This window comes from Micrasema longulum, unplaced genomic scaffold (assembly GCF_059751315.1).
Source record: "Micrasema longulum isolate JH-2025_06_02 unplaced genomic scaffold, ASM5975131v1 h1tg000548l, whole genome shotgun sequence".
NCBI classification, from domain to species: domain Eukaryota; kingdom Metazoa; phylum Arthropoda; class Insecta; order Trichoptera; family Brachycentridae; genus Micrasema; species Micrasema longulum.
The window spans coordinates 877,981-893,460 of record NW_028277744.1 but is presented as its reverse complement, the minus strand read 5'-3'; the positions used below and the strand labels follow the sequence as shown (position 1 = coordinate 893,460).

At 32.7% G+C, this 15,480-nt stretch overlaps 2 protein-coding genes across 4 annotated transcripts in view; one reads left to right on the top strand and one right to left on the bottom strand.

Moving 5' to 3' along the window:
• The window catches only part of LOC148280716 (larval cuticle protein A3A-like), an 83,475-nt gene that overhangs the window by 34,188 nt on the left and 33,807 nt on the right, over nucleotides 1-15,480 (top strand). The window contains exon 5 of one of the 3 annotated variants that reach the window (XM_088227919.1): nucleotides 2,334-2,896. The exons of the other annotated variants lie outside the window; for them this stretch is intronic. Within the exon in view, the coding sequence (XP_088084045.1) occupies nucleotides 2,334-2,819 (486 nt within the window). The 3' untranslated portion in view covers nucleotides 2,820-2,896. Of the gene's footprint in view, nucleotides 1-2,333; nucleotides 2,897-15,480 lie in introns of those variants that run through there. 3 annotated transcript variants of the gene reach the window in all.
• LOC148280718 (uncharacterized) lies at nucleotides 5,064-14,878 on the bottom strand. The gene is made up of 2 exons (XM_088227937.1): nucleotides 14,694-14,878; nucleotides 5,064-5,838 (listed from the first exon to the last, which is right to left on the bottom strand). The coding sequence occupies exons 1-2, from the start codon at nucleotides 14,736-14,738 to the stop codon at nucleotides 5,338-5,340; spliced, it is 546 nt and encodes a 181-aa protein (XP_088084063.1). The 5' UTR covers nucleotides 14,739-14,878; the 3' UTR covers nucleotides 5,064-5,337.

Here is a 15,480-nt window from a genome sequence, read left to right as displayed (position 1 = left end):
TTTTTGCACGGATTTTTTACACGGTTTTGGAATAACACGTTGTGAAGCTGAAACTAGAACAAAAAAAACATTGTATAACAATGCGTAATAGTTATACAATAATACTACTCATTTTTGGCATTCTCTACATCGATCTTTTACTTACGCAGAGATATCGTCGTCCATCTTTCAAAAAGGCGTATCTCGTTTTCTGTCAAAACTCAGTTATGAATATTTTAATAAAATTAAGTTATATTTATGAAATAAATCGGCATCATAATGTCTTAAAACATATTTTTTAAAACCACTAAAATACAGTAATATTTTTTTTAAAATTTATTTTAAAGCCGAAAATTTTCCAAATTCTTAAAAAGTCGTCTCAAAATTAACAAATTCGTGATACGCCTTTTTAAAAGATGGACAACGATATATGTGCAAGGGAAGGGTCACGTTATATTTTTTAATAAAATGATTTATTTCTTTCATAAATATTCATTCTTTTCAAGCGTTGCATAGCAGGTGAAAAGGTTCAGCCGGCTAATCTCACCCACATAATAAAGGTTTCAAGTTCTTTTACTTCACAAAAGTCGACAGGTTTAAGAGTTAGGGAAATGTGGATGTTTAAATATAGGCAGAATGGTGAATGTTAGACAGTGTCCAAAGTGGACACTTAAACCAGCCAATAACAGCGTTTAAATGCCTAGACTTCCATATAACCTTCTCAAAAAAAAATTCCCATTCTGTTGCAAAAATTCAAAATAATAAAAATAATAAAGAATGGTTAGAAACGAAGTGTTTTTAATTTTTTAAATATTTTGTTTCACCATGCAGTTTATACAATGCATGCAAAATTTTAAAAATGTAAATTAATAATTTTTTGTATAAAATCACTTATCGACTTTTCTTAATTTAACGCCCTTTACAATAATGTTTCTTCTATTAATTGTCTGTGTCCAGGAGGTTGAAGAATACATTTATATGAGTGAAATAAAAAAAATCTTGGATGGGTGCTTTCGACTCGACGGCTTTCAGTAAACATGTTTTTTGTTTTAATTCATAAATCATGTTTTGACTCAAAATCGTGAATAGGAAAGTTGAAAGTTATCCACAGTTTTTATTTCTTTGGAATACTTTTTTTAGATGTTTTGTTTACACTGTACTGCGTGGGGCGTATCTTTTGTGTAAAAAGAGGTTCCGGTGTATTTATATATATATATATACACCCAAAATCTGTGTAGAAAAATATTTTTTGTGTGTCATTTTACAAATTGACCGACTGCGACTAAGAAATTCACCTTTGGACCAGTTAGAATAACAAAAAGTTACGTTAAAAATGAGCAGCTATTTTTTTTAGTTTTATTTTCATCATTGTGTTTCTGCCGACAAACAGAGGTATGTTATGTTACTAATGTTGTCTTAGTAAAATATGTTAAAATTCCATACATTTGTAAAGCAGTACACAATTCTTATTGTGTTATTTGATTTTCGTTTTTTTTTTAAAAACGAAATTTTAAAATTGATTGCGTATTTATCGAGTAAAATAAATTACCAATTTATTTTAAATTAATTTTTCTTACGCATTTCAATTAAATAATGAAGAAGTATAGCCCTACAGGAAATTAGATACAAAAAAGATATCCTTGAGCGGTAAAAATTAGAACGTTTAATTGTAGAGGCGAAGTTATTTGAAAATGTAAAAAAAATAAAAATAATAATACTGAACTACTTTGAGCGAGGCGACGTCACTAGTTCACACGAATCAACCAATGTTAAAAAAGTTGAGAAGATTTCCGGTTTACGGTACGTCAACGGACCAATCGGCAGAACTGATCGAAAAGAAGGGGAAGAGAACTTGAAACGTCACATGTAAAGTAATTTCAAAAATACAAAACTCTTATAAAATAATACTAATAATAATACGATAACTTTTTTATTTTTTTGAAGTAACGTAATTAATATATGTTTTTTTTAAAACCACTGAACTTCCTCATTTGTGAAAAAACAGTGTTTTTTTAAAAAATTATAAAAGAAATAACCGGCTAAGCCTGTATTTTGAGGCTTGTCAGTTAGTAGATGGGATATAGGGGATATGTAAGAAGGTAATGAAAAATACACCACAACACCCAGACCAATTAAGAAAAAAATATTTCTAGGTATTTCTTCTTGCAACTGGCGGGAATCGAACCCACGACGCCAGTTTCACAGTTGGCCGTCTCACCAACTGCGCCACGGCCTGTCATAATGATAAATGATAAATGTATTAACTAACAAGCTAAATATTATATAACTCTTATTTCCAGTCATTGAACTATAAATTAGAATATTATATATATATATATATATATATGTTACAGTACGTATTTTTCACCGCAACGCTCGCGGCGGCTAACGCCGGCCTCGTTGCTCAACCGCACTACGGATTCGCCGCCCCCCAAGTATACGCTGCCCCCCAAGTATACGCTGCCCCTCAAGTATACGCCGCCGCCGCCCCCGTCGCCAAGTACGCCGCCGTAGACGACTACGACCCCAACCCCCAGTACAAATTCGCCTACGACATCCAGGACGGTCTGACCGGAGACTCCAAGAGCCAGCACGAGTCTAGGGACGGAGATGTAGTCAAGGGATCATACTCCCTGATCGATGCTGACGGTTTCAAGAGGACTGTTGAGTACACCGCTGATCCCCACAACGGATTTAACGCTGTGGTCCATCGTGAACCTTTGGGACATGCTGTAAAGGTTGCCGCCCCTGTAGCCTATGCTGCCCCGGTGGCCTTTGCCTCCCCTGTTGCCAAAATCCCCGCCCCCATTACTTATGCCCACCAGCCTTACTATCACTGATTTGTATTCGTCGAAGTTTTAGTTCCATACTTAGGCAAAAAACGACATTGTGATCATAACTATAGCGTATTATATAGTCTTCTTGTAGCCATATATTTTTTGTATTTTTTTTATAATTAAATTTATAATAACTAACTGTTTATTTTTTATTCGTTTCTCGACTCCATAAAAAATTCCACCATATCTTTTATTTTTAACATTATCTATGATAATTTTTTAAACCTTTTTTTAACCATGCGCCTTCTTTATGTAATTTTACGAGCTGTGCATAAATGTTATAATCTTTATAATCCATTCACAAATTAAATTTTATTTACAATATTTTGAGTATGTTCAAATGTTTGTAGACAGGCTGAATTCCCTTTCGAAGTACATGGTCATTTAGGTCTAAATTTGTTGCAACAGAGAGGGAAAACATTTTTTAAAGGGATATGGAAGTCTCGGTATTTACAGGGCTTTTGACCTGGCATTGGCTGGTTTAAGTGGCCACATTACACACTGTGTAACACTCACCATTTTGCCTATGTTTAAACATCCACATTTCCTCAATTCTTCCAATGAAAAGTCATAAGCCCTGTAAATGCCTAGACTTCCATATACCTTTCTCAAAAATGTTTTCCTTCTATATTGCAACAAACTTAGATATAAATTAGATTAATTCATCTTCAGTTCTATTTTTTTTTAAATCATTCTTCTTAAGATGGATCGTCTAATATAAAAGTCAAATCACATTAAACATATTGTTCTCTGTAGTGGGCCTTATTTATAAACCTGGTATAAAGTTACGCCTAGGCATAGTGGTAAAATAAGGATGAAAATACTATCCTTATTCTACCAATATAATAAGGATTGCTTTCCCATGTGTATTCTACCACTATACCTAGGCGTGACTTTATACCAAGTTTATAGGTAAGGCCCATAGTGGTTTTCCTATAAATGGTTTAATTAATATGTTGATGATTGTATAGAGGATTAGCTTATGGTTTTACAAATGCGATTTGTGCAAAATCGTCGTCTTGCAGATATTCTTATAAAAATACGGAAACCCCAATACAAAACGCGAATGGTGGTGTTGTTTCGATAATGCCTTATTTAATAATACCACTTTCTACCGGTGTTTCAACATTTGTTTTTCCTATCTGTTGAGAAATTATGATATCATAAAATAAAAAATGTGTATCAAACCTCAGAGTAATAATGCGTAACCTAAAGAGAAATTCTATCACTATGTTTCATAGAACGCAAGCGATGTTGGTTTGTTGGTTAGCAACCAATTGGTGGCCATTTTGTTTTGTTTGACAACAAACACATAACGGTTTTATCGGATGCTTTTGTCGCTGTGCTTGGCTTTGTTTGTATATAAATTGGATATTTACGTTACAATAAATAAAAATCGACTATGACGAATTGCAGTATGTTTGTTTGCAGCAGTAGGAGCGTCAAATGTGTTAAAGGAGTAAGTTTTCACAGGTTTTTGATTTCGAATATTTTCCCATGATTTACATTAATTTTTGACATTTATTGTCCCGACACGTGTATTATGTTGCTTAAAAACTTTCCTTATATCAACATGTTTACTTCAGATACTATTTTTTCTCAATTTGGGCGATAAATTTGTGAATTAAAGTATGTTAATTGTTGTTAATGACAGTTGATTACGGGTAATATATCGGGGCCGCACTAGGCATCCATACAAAATTTGAGTCCTTATCGAGTAGAGGTCGATTCAAATTTTTTAATTAAAATGAAAATCGCATCTAAAATGACGCGTCCAAATTTCAGGCCGCTACGACTCGCCGTTTCGGAGATGTGACGTACAAACAAACAAACTCAACACAAGACGTTGGTTCCATGGAGTTGGGATTAATGTCTCAATAAATGTAACATAAGTATATTGTGAATAAAATTAATAAATAAATAAAAAAATAAACACACACCCATGTATTTTCAGTTTTATAAAATAAATATATGCGAATTATAGAAAAATAAATTGGAATAACCCTGCAATAATAAATACACGGGTACATATTTAAAAGTATTTACAATGCAAATTAATATCCGTTTGGCAACTCTCGACGTGAGTACAACCCATTGTTTTGCTGCGAACTGTAGCTTACCTAATACCCAATAGTCATAGAATGGTTTTGCTAGTTTGGGCTCCTCTATAGCTTGGCGCATTATTACTCTGAGTATCAAACAAACAAGGGACGAAATTAAAAACGCGTTTTTAAACAAAGCGTTTTATATATATTTGGTACACTCTTTGGTTATTTAATACATTAACGATATAAAAAATAGCATAACATGTTTCATATAAAATATTAATCTATAAAAATAAATATGAAATTACTTTTAAAAATAAGACACATTAAAAGGCGTATTCATAAAACACCAAAGAAATGTAATAAAAGATAATAATACAAGTAATGAAAGGAAAAATGGAGTTATATAAATAGTAATTTGGTTCAATTAGAAATCGAATTAAACCGAGTGCACAATCGGCCATTGTGTGATATTTTTAATGATATGAGCCATGTCCATCATAAGACTGATGAGGCAATGCATCATAAGCGTGTGAGTTTCCATAATTATTATGGGGCTCTTGGTAATTAGCGATTTTCTCACGACGAACAACGGCGTTGAATCCGTTGTGGTCATCAGCCGTGTAGTCCACTATTCTCTTGTGGCCATCAGGGTCCACGACGGTGTAAGTTCCCTTGACCTGGTCCCCGTCCCTGGTTTCCTCGTGGGTCTTCTCGTCCCCCGTGTGATCATCCTTCACCCCGTAGGAGAACTCGTAGCGAGGGTGAGAGTGATAGTCCGCGGGCTCGTGGTCTCCGTGCCCGAACTCCGCGTAGGCCGACAGGTCTCGGGAGGCGTATCCTTGGGCTTGCGGGGCGTACTCCAAATGTGCGTTGGAAGCGTAGTCGAGCTGGTGCGAGGAAAGTTCCGCGTGCTGAGCCTGTTGAGGAATGTAGCCGGCACTGGTGCAGACGGCTAGAGCAGCGATCAGTATTAACTGGAAATAAAATCAGTGACACATTAACAAATATAAATAACTCAACACTATTTATCGCAAAAGACAGGAAATACATTTCCGTTTTCTTCCTTAATATATATTCAATATACTTGCTAAAATTGAAAACTGGGATTTGGATTACATTGAAGAAACTAATCTAGCATACGAGCGCACAACTAATTTGGAATAATGGATAAAAAGGGAAACAAATACTAGCAATCTCGTGTGTATTCAATTAAACATAAGATCAATATCTAAATATTGGGATGTTTTAAATATACATTTGAATAACTCGTTAGAAAATATCGACGTAATAAGTATTTGTGAAACTGCAATAACGGACCCACACCAATCTTTCCTTTTTTCCTCTCTTTTATTGCCTTTACCATCAAAGACTAGTATTGTTTTCGGTAAGAGCAGGTATGAAGGTCATAAAAACGTAAAAAAGATATTGTTTTAAATTAAATATTACTACCAGAATTATCTTCTTAAAAAAAAAAGGATAACAATTCTATAAAAAAAGTTTTAGCAAAAATATTTGAATTTTTTTTTTTTTAAGTTTTACCGAAGGCATAACTTTACGTAGAGATAAAGGAAAATGTCCCAAAAATGTATGTGATTTAAAATGCTTGTATTTCTTTTCAAAAACAAAAAAATAAAATTTTGCTTCGGCCACTTTCATGTTTAATTTCTTATCTCAAAATTATTATAACAAATTTTAGCTCAATACTTAGTCTATATTGAGATCCCAGATACCTAAGTTTAGTCTTAATTTAAAATGGCGTAATCTGCCGTTCCAAAAGTAATTATATTTTAGTTACATAAAGCTTTTAAGTATATTTTTTTAACAGAAATACCTTTAAAAAATGTAACTAATTTATGTTTTTATTTTTGCGCGATTAAAAAAAAACATTAGTTTTAAAATGGTAAAATCGTACGATTTCCTAATTTTGCGAGCGTTTTACCAAGTTTTTTTGCCTTAAAATATTAATACATTATGAGAATAAAACATATTTGTCCCGTAAACTTTTAAATAATAGTTTGTCATCGGGTGCTCAGATATCAGTTTTTATAATTATTCAAATAAAAGAGTCATCATCATCATTCCCTTTCCGGACCTTATGGTGCATAGGGTACTGCATTGGTAGACCAATCGCAACGTGTCTTGATTATTTTTATTACATGACGGTAAGATGAGCAGTCTTATGTTTTAGGTACCAGTCCAGGTACTATGAACTATTCTAGCGTAAAAACGCCTTTTTAAGTAAATATTTTAATAAAGAGACCTCTTACGTAGTAGGCAAATGCGTTGACCACTACACCCCGAGGCCGACTGATAAAAGAGTACAGACGTAATATTGTACACATATAAAATAATGAACATACATATTTTATTTTATTTTTATGCATTTGAAAATATAAAAAATTGCCTTAAGAAAAAATGATGGAAAAAGAAACTCAACAAAATCAAATAAAATGGTTTAAAATATTTTTAAAAAAGTAGAATAGACAAAAAAAAACAGTTAAATTAAAGAATAAACACATACTTGAATCGGGTTGTGGTATTGTGGCTAGTGTCTCGGACTCACGGACCAAAGGTCCGTGGTTCGAATCCTACTCTACCCCAACTTGATTCCAATTTTTAATAGTGAGTTATTTTACAACTCGTTGAAAATGGCCCTCAAAATTAAATATTTGGGTAAATCATAAGAACGCAAATATTTCTTATACATATACATAACGTAAGTTTTTTCTGTTTTTTTCAAAAAAAGCACTAAAAGTAAAAAAAATCTTCAAGATATTTTGTTTTTTTATTTTACGTTACATATGTTATTTGATTTGATTACAAGTTTTCAAAACGGAAAGTCGAGTAGACAAAGTTGAGCATTTTCGACACCTCCTTCTATTCGCGTTCAATTGAGAAAAAATAGCTGGTAAAGCTGCTCGCGATATTTGCGCAGTGTGTGGTGAAGATTCTATGAATTATTGACTAATTTGCTGTATTTTTTTGTTTTTTCTCTTTATTTGGAAAAAAACAAACACAACTTACGGATGTTAACAACAACCGATGTATTCTCCTTCATTATTTTAGCACAAATTAGACAATATTTTAAGAATCTTTTAATTCTTTTACTATTTGTTCACAGTTTTTACAATTCATAACATCTTCTCCATACATTGCGCAAATATTGCGAGAAGCTGTAGGGGCTTTATTTCCTAGATTGAACACGAACAGAAGCAGGTGTCACAAAAGGTCACATTCGTCTACTAAGCATTTCGTTTTAAAGATGTGTAAACAAACAAATTAATACATGTAAGATCAAAGCAAATAAAAAATCTTGTTAAGAAAAAAAATTCTTTGAAATGATTTTTATCATTTTAATGTTGAAAAAAGCGGACAAAATATTTTTTTTTAACTATTTTATTTTCTATTTTTTTAAACTCACTATCGGTCTCATGCTGTAGTGGTCAGCGCGTTTGCCTACCATGCGAGAGGTCTCGGATTAGATTCCCGAGATGGTTGACGTGAAATATTTATTTTAAAAGCTATTTTTGCATTATAATATTTCATAGTCCCTAAACTGGTATCTGAACCGTAAGACTGATCATCTTACCTTCATGTAACCAAAATTATCAAAGTACACTGCGATTGGTGTACCAATGAAGTGACCTATGCACCATTAGATGCGCAAAGGTTGTGATGATGATTTTATTTTCTCAAGAATACGTTTTGAAATATAAATGATATAAATAACACATGTTCTTTTATTGGTTTGTTGGAAGAAATAGCCAGTTGGGAATGAGCCGGCCAATCCAAAAATATATATAATGTACAATAAAATAAAAGAAAAAAATAAAACATTTATAAGGAGGTAATATGGAAGTCTAGACATTTACAAATGTATATAAATATTTTTTAAATAATTATTATTATAACCTAATCTGATGACTTTTTTGAAGTAAAAGAAAAAAAGGAAAATGTCTCTCTCAGTTGCCTTTTTTTTATAAACTCCCAATCGAATAGTCACTCTCTTATTTTACCACTGTTTCTTTTGATAAATAAAATTCTTTGGGTGGTTTTCCACTCTTAAAACATGTATTTATTTTATATAATCAACTATCATATCTCTGTAGCAAGCGCTAGGTATTCAATTTATTTAAACGGTTTTGCCTAAAAAAAAATCCGTTTCAAATTCGATAAACACATAACTGTCTAAGTAATAAAACATCAATATTACATAAATATAATGTATTTTTAAATCTAATTATCAGCAATTGCCAGCATGCAAAATGTATCAGGATTGACTCGCGGCATGGTTGATATAAAATATTAATTCAAAAAAGGTGTTTTTACACTGCAATATTTCACTGTTTCAGTTTTGGTACTAAAGTGTTAGACTCATAATCATACCTTCATGCAAAAAAAAAAAAGATCTAGGTACGCCGCTATTGACACAAATGCAGTGCCCTTTGCATTATTCGGTGCCGAATGGAGAAATGAACTAAGATTTGATCATAAATAGCACCGCGTACTGCGTCCGCACCGTGCCGCAAAACGCTCGCCACTATGGCCAAGCACTAAGAGTCTGATAAGAAGTAAGGAAATCTTACGATTTCGCTATTTTTAAAAGGCAGTACTTTTAAAAAAGCGCTTTTTAAAAAAAATTAAACAAAAAAGTATGTAACAAAAATATTTATTTCCGACCGGCAAAAGGAATACGCCTCAAGAAATCAAAACTAAACTTAGGTCTATTGGTACTCGCATAAAAACGAAGTATTTAAGTAGAATGTGTTCTTAATATTACAATTTGTATTTTCTTTGGATGATCCCGTGTAAGTTTCGACGTTTCGGCCACCATTGCATAAGCCATCTTCAGTGTAACTAGAATATACGTGTAATTAATAACAATGACCGTGAAAATCTATGCACTTATTTAATATTACAACTTTTGCGAGAGTACTATTTTATATATCCAAACCTTTGTAGAAAAATGTTGTATTTTTCTCTGGCAGGAATGATATTAACATAGGACTTTTTTTCAACGGAGATGAAGTAATAGAGAAAACCTTTCAACAATATACGTCGCTATTTTCTCTGTACGTTTATTATCTATAGTGGGCCAACACGCGTGCGAAATATAATTTTCAAACCATCCATATATGCATATCGTCGGTTTACTGGTATAACCCTCTAAACGCATTACTGATTTTACTGAGAAACATCACATTTAATGTTTGGCTCTTCAAAAGTTTTTCCGATATATTTTGTACTTGATACATACTCATGAAACCATTATAATTCTTTCAAATTGTTTTAATGGTTGAGATTTCGAAAAAAAAAATCTAATATATAAAATTAATGGTTTCACATGGTTAATGGTTATCAATTTCATTTATGGTTATCCATGATAACGTTGAAACTAAAGATATGAACTCTTTTTTTCTATGATTTATTTTGTTGTCCTTTAATAATAAGGAATATTCTTGTGTTTTTTAAAAATATTTTTTATTTCCTTTTTTAATTACTATAAAAAAAATACCATATTATCTTTTACAGAATATTTTATTTTTTCTTTCTTATGTTATACAAAAATATTATAACTATCCATTGTTTATTATAGGAGCCAAAATTCATTAACATTTTCTTGTATACCCACGAACAGGCCATGCCTTTGAGGGATTTTTTGTTTACTATTTTTCTATTAATATGTATTTCATTGATATGTAATTATGCTTTATTTTTTTAATACTCTGTTTTATTATTATGTTTATTTTAAGAAAACAAAAAAAATAAAATAAAAAAAACTAAACCTCGGAGGATTTAGAGGAGTGTACCAGTTGATAAAGGTTGAAAAATGACATATAACTGCATTTATAACTAGTTTTCTGAAATATTGTCACTTAAAGGGTTACCGACGATATACTGAATCAATAATATGCCATATTTGAATTTTGTAATCTGGGCCGCGATTATGAACGGCTATCTTCATCGGAGTATACTGAGACGGTATAAACTAATATCGATATTTATGTACGAAATTGTGTATATTTGTATGAAAATTCCAAGTATCTTTGTCGGTAACCGGTAATTGTACATGTTTAAAAAAAAATGTAAACATATTTTTTTTCCATACCGAAAACTTAACTTTACTTTGTAAATAAAATTGAAGATAAATTTAATCTTTCCATCAGAATACGTATCCTGCAATGGTTATTTGAAATGAAAAATAAGGTATATAAGAGTGAAGTGTTATGTGAGGGTACTACTTGCAAACCCGGCAAAATCCAAAATTTAAAAAAAATGATATATTAATTGAAACTTATTCAGAATACAATTTTTTACAATAATTTTAACATCGTCATTTAAAAATAAGACTTGACTTTTAAATTATCGGTTTTGTTGCAAACATGGCAACCTCTACTTGAGTATTGCAAGGTTGGTAATGTATTAAACTAAATTTATTATTTCACTACTGTTTCTTGACATAATCATGCTTATGTCATCACTGCTTACGTGTAAAATATTTACTGATTATAATAAAGAAATTAAGTTTTTTTTTATGTTGAAGTTAAAGTATTGGATTAGTTTTTTGTGATTTGCTCTAAATAACGAAAAACGGATTTTGCCGGGTTTGCAAGTAGTACCCTCATGTGTGGTCTGTATTGTTATATTCCTGTGAGACTTGCACTCTGGAGGTGAACACTATTAAAAGCAGGAAGCTTTTGAGATGTGGTTCTATTGCCAACTACTTAAGGTATATTGGATAGAACCTTATGATGAACTCAGAAGTCTTCCGTCGAGATTAAATAAACAGATAGCTCTAATCAACCATGAAAGTTAGTAAAATTTCATATCGGGGCATATAATGCGTGGAGAAAAGCACCACTTATTACATTTGAATTTGAAGATCAAGATTAAGGGCTGCCGAGAGGCAGGAAGAAGACACGCCCTAGCTGCGTAATATTCAAGACTGAACTGGCTTAAGGACTGAGGAGCAGATTTTCCGGGCGGCACATAACAGAGAGACCTTCGCCGGAGTGATTGCGAACGTTAGAGATATCTGACAGGGCACTTAAGCTCGGGTTTCCTAGGACAGCGGTGCCCGTATCTTAACGGCCGTAGTGAACGGTGATGCGGTGGACAGCCGTCGTAATGGTGACTAGAGAGTGGTTTCCTATAAAAATGGTGTTGATAACACCGTTAAAAAATAAAACCACTCTCTAGTCACCACTACGACGGCTGTCCACCGCATCACCGTTCACTACGGCCGTTAAGATACGGGCACCGCTGTCCTAGGAAACCCTAGCTTTAGAGAAAAGTAATAAAGGTAGAATGGCGAATATTACACGCATAGAATTAAGAATAGTCCAAAAACCGCAAACGCACATCGAACCGAAGGCGACAAAACTACTCATAAATGAGTAGGTTTACCTTGTGACCTATTAGTTTCTTTGTAGACGTCGCTCAGTCCGCAACGGCGGCCTTCGTGGTGTAGTGGTCAAGACGCTTGACTCACACACGGAAGATTCCGGGTTCGATTCCCGGTGGGAACACAAAAATTAAATCTGGTTTTTCTCAAGCCTGGGTGTTTTGTGATGTAAGTCACCACTGTAATTGGGCCTTCTGGCCTGTTGTTGTGCAAAAAAAAAACTTCGGATTTGAATTCAACTCTGCCGTGTTGAGTCATTTTAAAGTGTAGAAATACTGCTAGGATCTTAAAGTAATAGGATGGAAATAGGATCACATTTCATGTGTAATTAGCAAATGAATGTGTATGTAGGAAATGCATTACTTAAAAATTTAATTATTTTTCCATCTGTCAGATTGTCGAAGAAACAAAATAAACATTTCGTTAGTGCTGCCAGGGTAGTATTTTTTTTTCTACTTTGCTCATCTAATGAGAGAACTAATGAAAATTGGATCTCGGATTTAACAACTCCATCGTGAACATTTGACCGACATTATCTTTAAAACATCAAATATTATTTAACATGATATAAAAATCTCCGTTTTATGTCAAATAAAATTTATGCTTTTAAGTTTAAAGTTCATTAATTCAATTACTTTTATTAATGACCCTTTACTTATCTACTCGGTTGTGTCAATCAATATTTCCGCGTTCACAATAAAATTTTAGAGAAATTAATAGATTGCTTTTTTTTACCTTACATTTAAGTTATAATTATATTTTTTCCCATCGTGCAACATTACGCGGAGACATCACGAATGCGCGTGGTGAAAGTGAGGCATAGTGAGGAAATTATTGGACACAGTCCGAGGTATTCAAATATGATTCTACGCTCCTTCTGGACTATTCTTAATTCTACGATTACACGTCTGTAAAATGATCACTTAATTCAACCGGTGACAATTATTAAATTTTTTTAATGCCAAGACTTCCATTTTCTCAACAGCTTCATCTGTGTTGAATGAAAATAAACCTAATATTGAGATCACTTTTGTTATAAAATCTAGGTATTAACCAAACATCTTTATTAAATTGGCTGTTGCGTTAACCACGATTGTATCACTTAATACGTAATTAACCACTAACACGACAAATTTTCATTTTTTCACAGATTGCTTGTTCAGACACTTGTAAAACAATTGTACCAATCGTTATTTGGATCACGTTGTAAAACCAAGAGTTAAGTACACACCTTGGATGCCATTGTGTTCGGTTTGAAGGTAAAAAGAGTTTGATGACAAAACTTTTTTCCGGGGGCCTTTTATACCATTTCCGTTTCTTTCACGCAATGTTTCATTTTTTTAGAAATTTATTCACAAAATTTGCAATATCAATGGAAAACGTATGCGGCCATCGCCATTCTCTTGGATGTAATCTAGTATCGCCAACCATCGGCGCGCGTGAAAAATGTACGCTTATTACATAACACGCTGTGGGGACTAGAGAATGAATAACTCCCTAGGGAGGAGAAAGTATGAATAACTCCTTAGGGAGGAAATTTTGGACAGCATTTGGACATACTCAAACATTGTTGAATTAACTACCTGGTAAAAGTAGAAGTATAAAAATTGGATAATTGTTTTCAGGCGTTGCCTAGTAGGTAATTTGGTTCAGCCGGATGAATCTCACCCGCGTCATAAAGGTTTCAGCTCTTTTACTTCACAAAAGTCAACAGATGGAAGAGTTGAGGAAATGTGAATGTTCAAACATGGGCAGAATGGCGAATGTTACACAGTGTGTAAGGTGGCCACTTAAACCAGCCAATGACAGGTCATAAGCCCTGTAAATGCCTAGGCTTCCATATTCCATTCTCAAAAATGTTTTCCCTCTCTGTTGAAATAAATTTAAACTAGAGAATGAGTTGTTGTGTACGGGCGCAGTGCCCAATGGAATTATATAAGGGCCCGCAACACGTCACTTGTCCTTTTTTGGCCTCCACCAGCATTCCGAAATATCGGTGACCCCGACATGCTCCAGATTTAGTGGCGGCTTCTGTGGTGTAATGGCTAAGACACATTACAACGATTAAAACGAGCTCTAAATGAATAGTCCAGATCTTGTCTTGATGATGCCCTTATGTTTGTCAATGCTTCTTTTCTTTTTTTTTAAATGTTATTAACTATTAACTATTCTTATATTGTAATATTAATAAACTCGTACTATGAATTGTAAAAATGGACAATTTCCGTTAATAAATAAAGACACATGGCTCATGCACGTAAGTTTCCAGGTTCGATTCCCGGTGATAACAAAAATGCAATTAGAATTTTCCATCACAATTGGGTCACCTGGCCTGTTGAGGTGCAAAATAAATATATGCATTATTCTTTTCCAAATAATACAAATTATGTATTTTACTAAAAATACATATGCACATGAACCTACCTTCTGAAATAAAATAACCTGCGTATGTTTCTTCAAAAAAAACATGGTGCCGATGGTGCTCGATCTTATTTTAAAATACTTGTCAAACTCAAATTACATAAATATATTATAAATTTAAACATTAAATAATAAGATTAATTCCACACGCGCACTAATATTCATTTCTTATTGTTTTATGTTTGACGTCTGTCACTCCTAAAATAAATATAAAAAATATTTTTCAAAACAATATTTCAAAATTGGATTTCTTTTTTTTTTGAGTGGTGCCTACTTTACATGTGTTATTAACATGCACATAATTCTGAAACAATTATAATTTTATTTTAAGCATGTCCAAATCTTTACAAACTAGTACTGAAATTTAAAATTTGAAGGAAGCTGTCTTTTAAATATTAATTTTAATTACTTACTTCACAGCTCCACGGCTTTTATATTAATAAAAATAAACTTTTTTATTTGTAGATAAAGATACGTTCCAAGTTTCACTTTGAAATTGATAAGCCTCTAAAGAAGAGGCTTATTGGGTTATTCCTTTAAAAAAAGTGTTCTATCTTGAAACTGAAATTGTTTGAATGAATTTGTATTAGTTACTTTCAACAAATTTTTTTTACAAAAAATGTTTTCAATCGCTTTCCAATTTTACTCTCTGACTCTAAGGTATTGTTACCGTGCGAGATATTATGTTACGTGTAATAAATAGTTTCACAAAAATATGCATTTATTTTATTGTGACTCAAAACAATAGATATACTCGTACAATATACCTGTCTCATAAAAAAACTCACAT

What these genes read in the sequence shown, in the direction of transcription:
- LOC148280718 (XM_088227937.1), bottom strand. Translation starts at nt 14,738, where the DNA reads ATGTTTTTTTTGAAGAAACATACGCAGGTTATTTTATTTCAGAAG. An exon ending in AGGTTATTTTATTTCAGAAG is followed by an intron (nt 5,839 to 14,693) that starts GTAGGTTCATGT and finishes TTTTATTTCCAG; the next exon opens with TTAATACTGATCGCTGCTCT.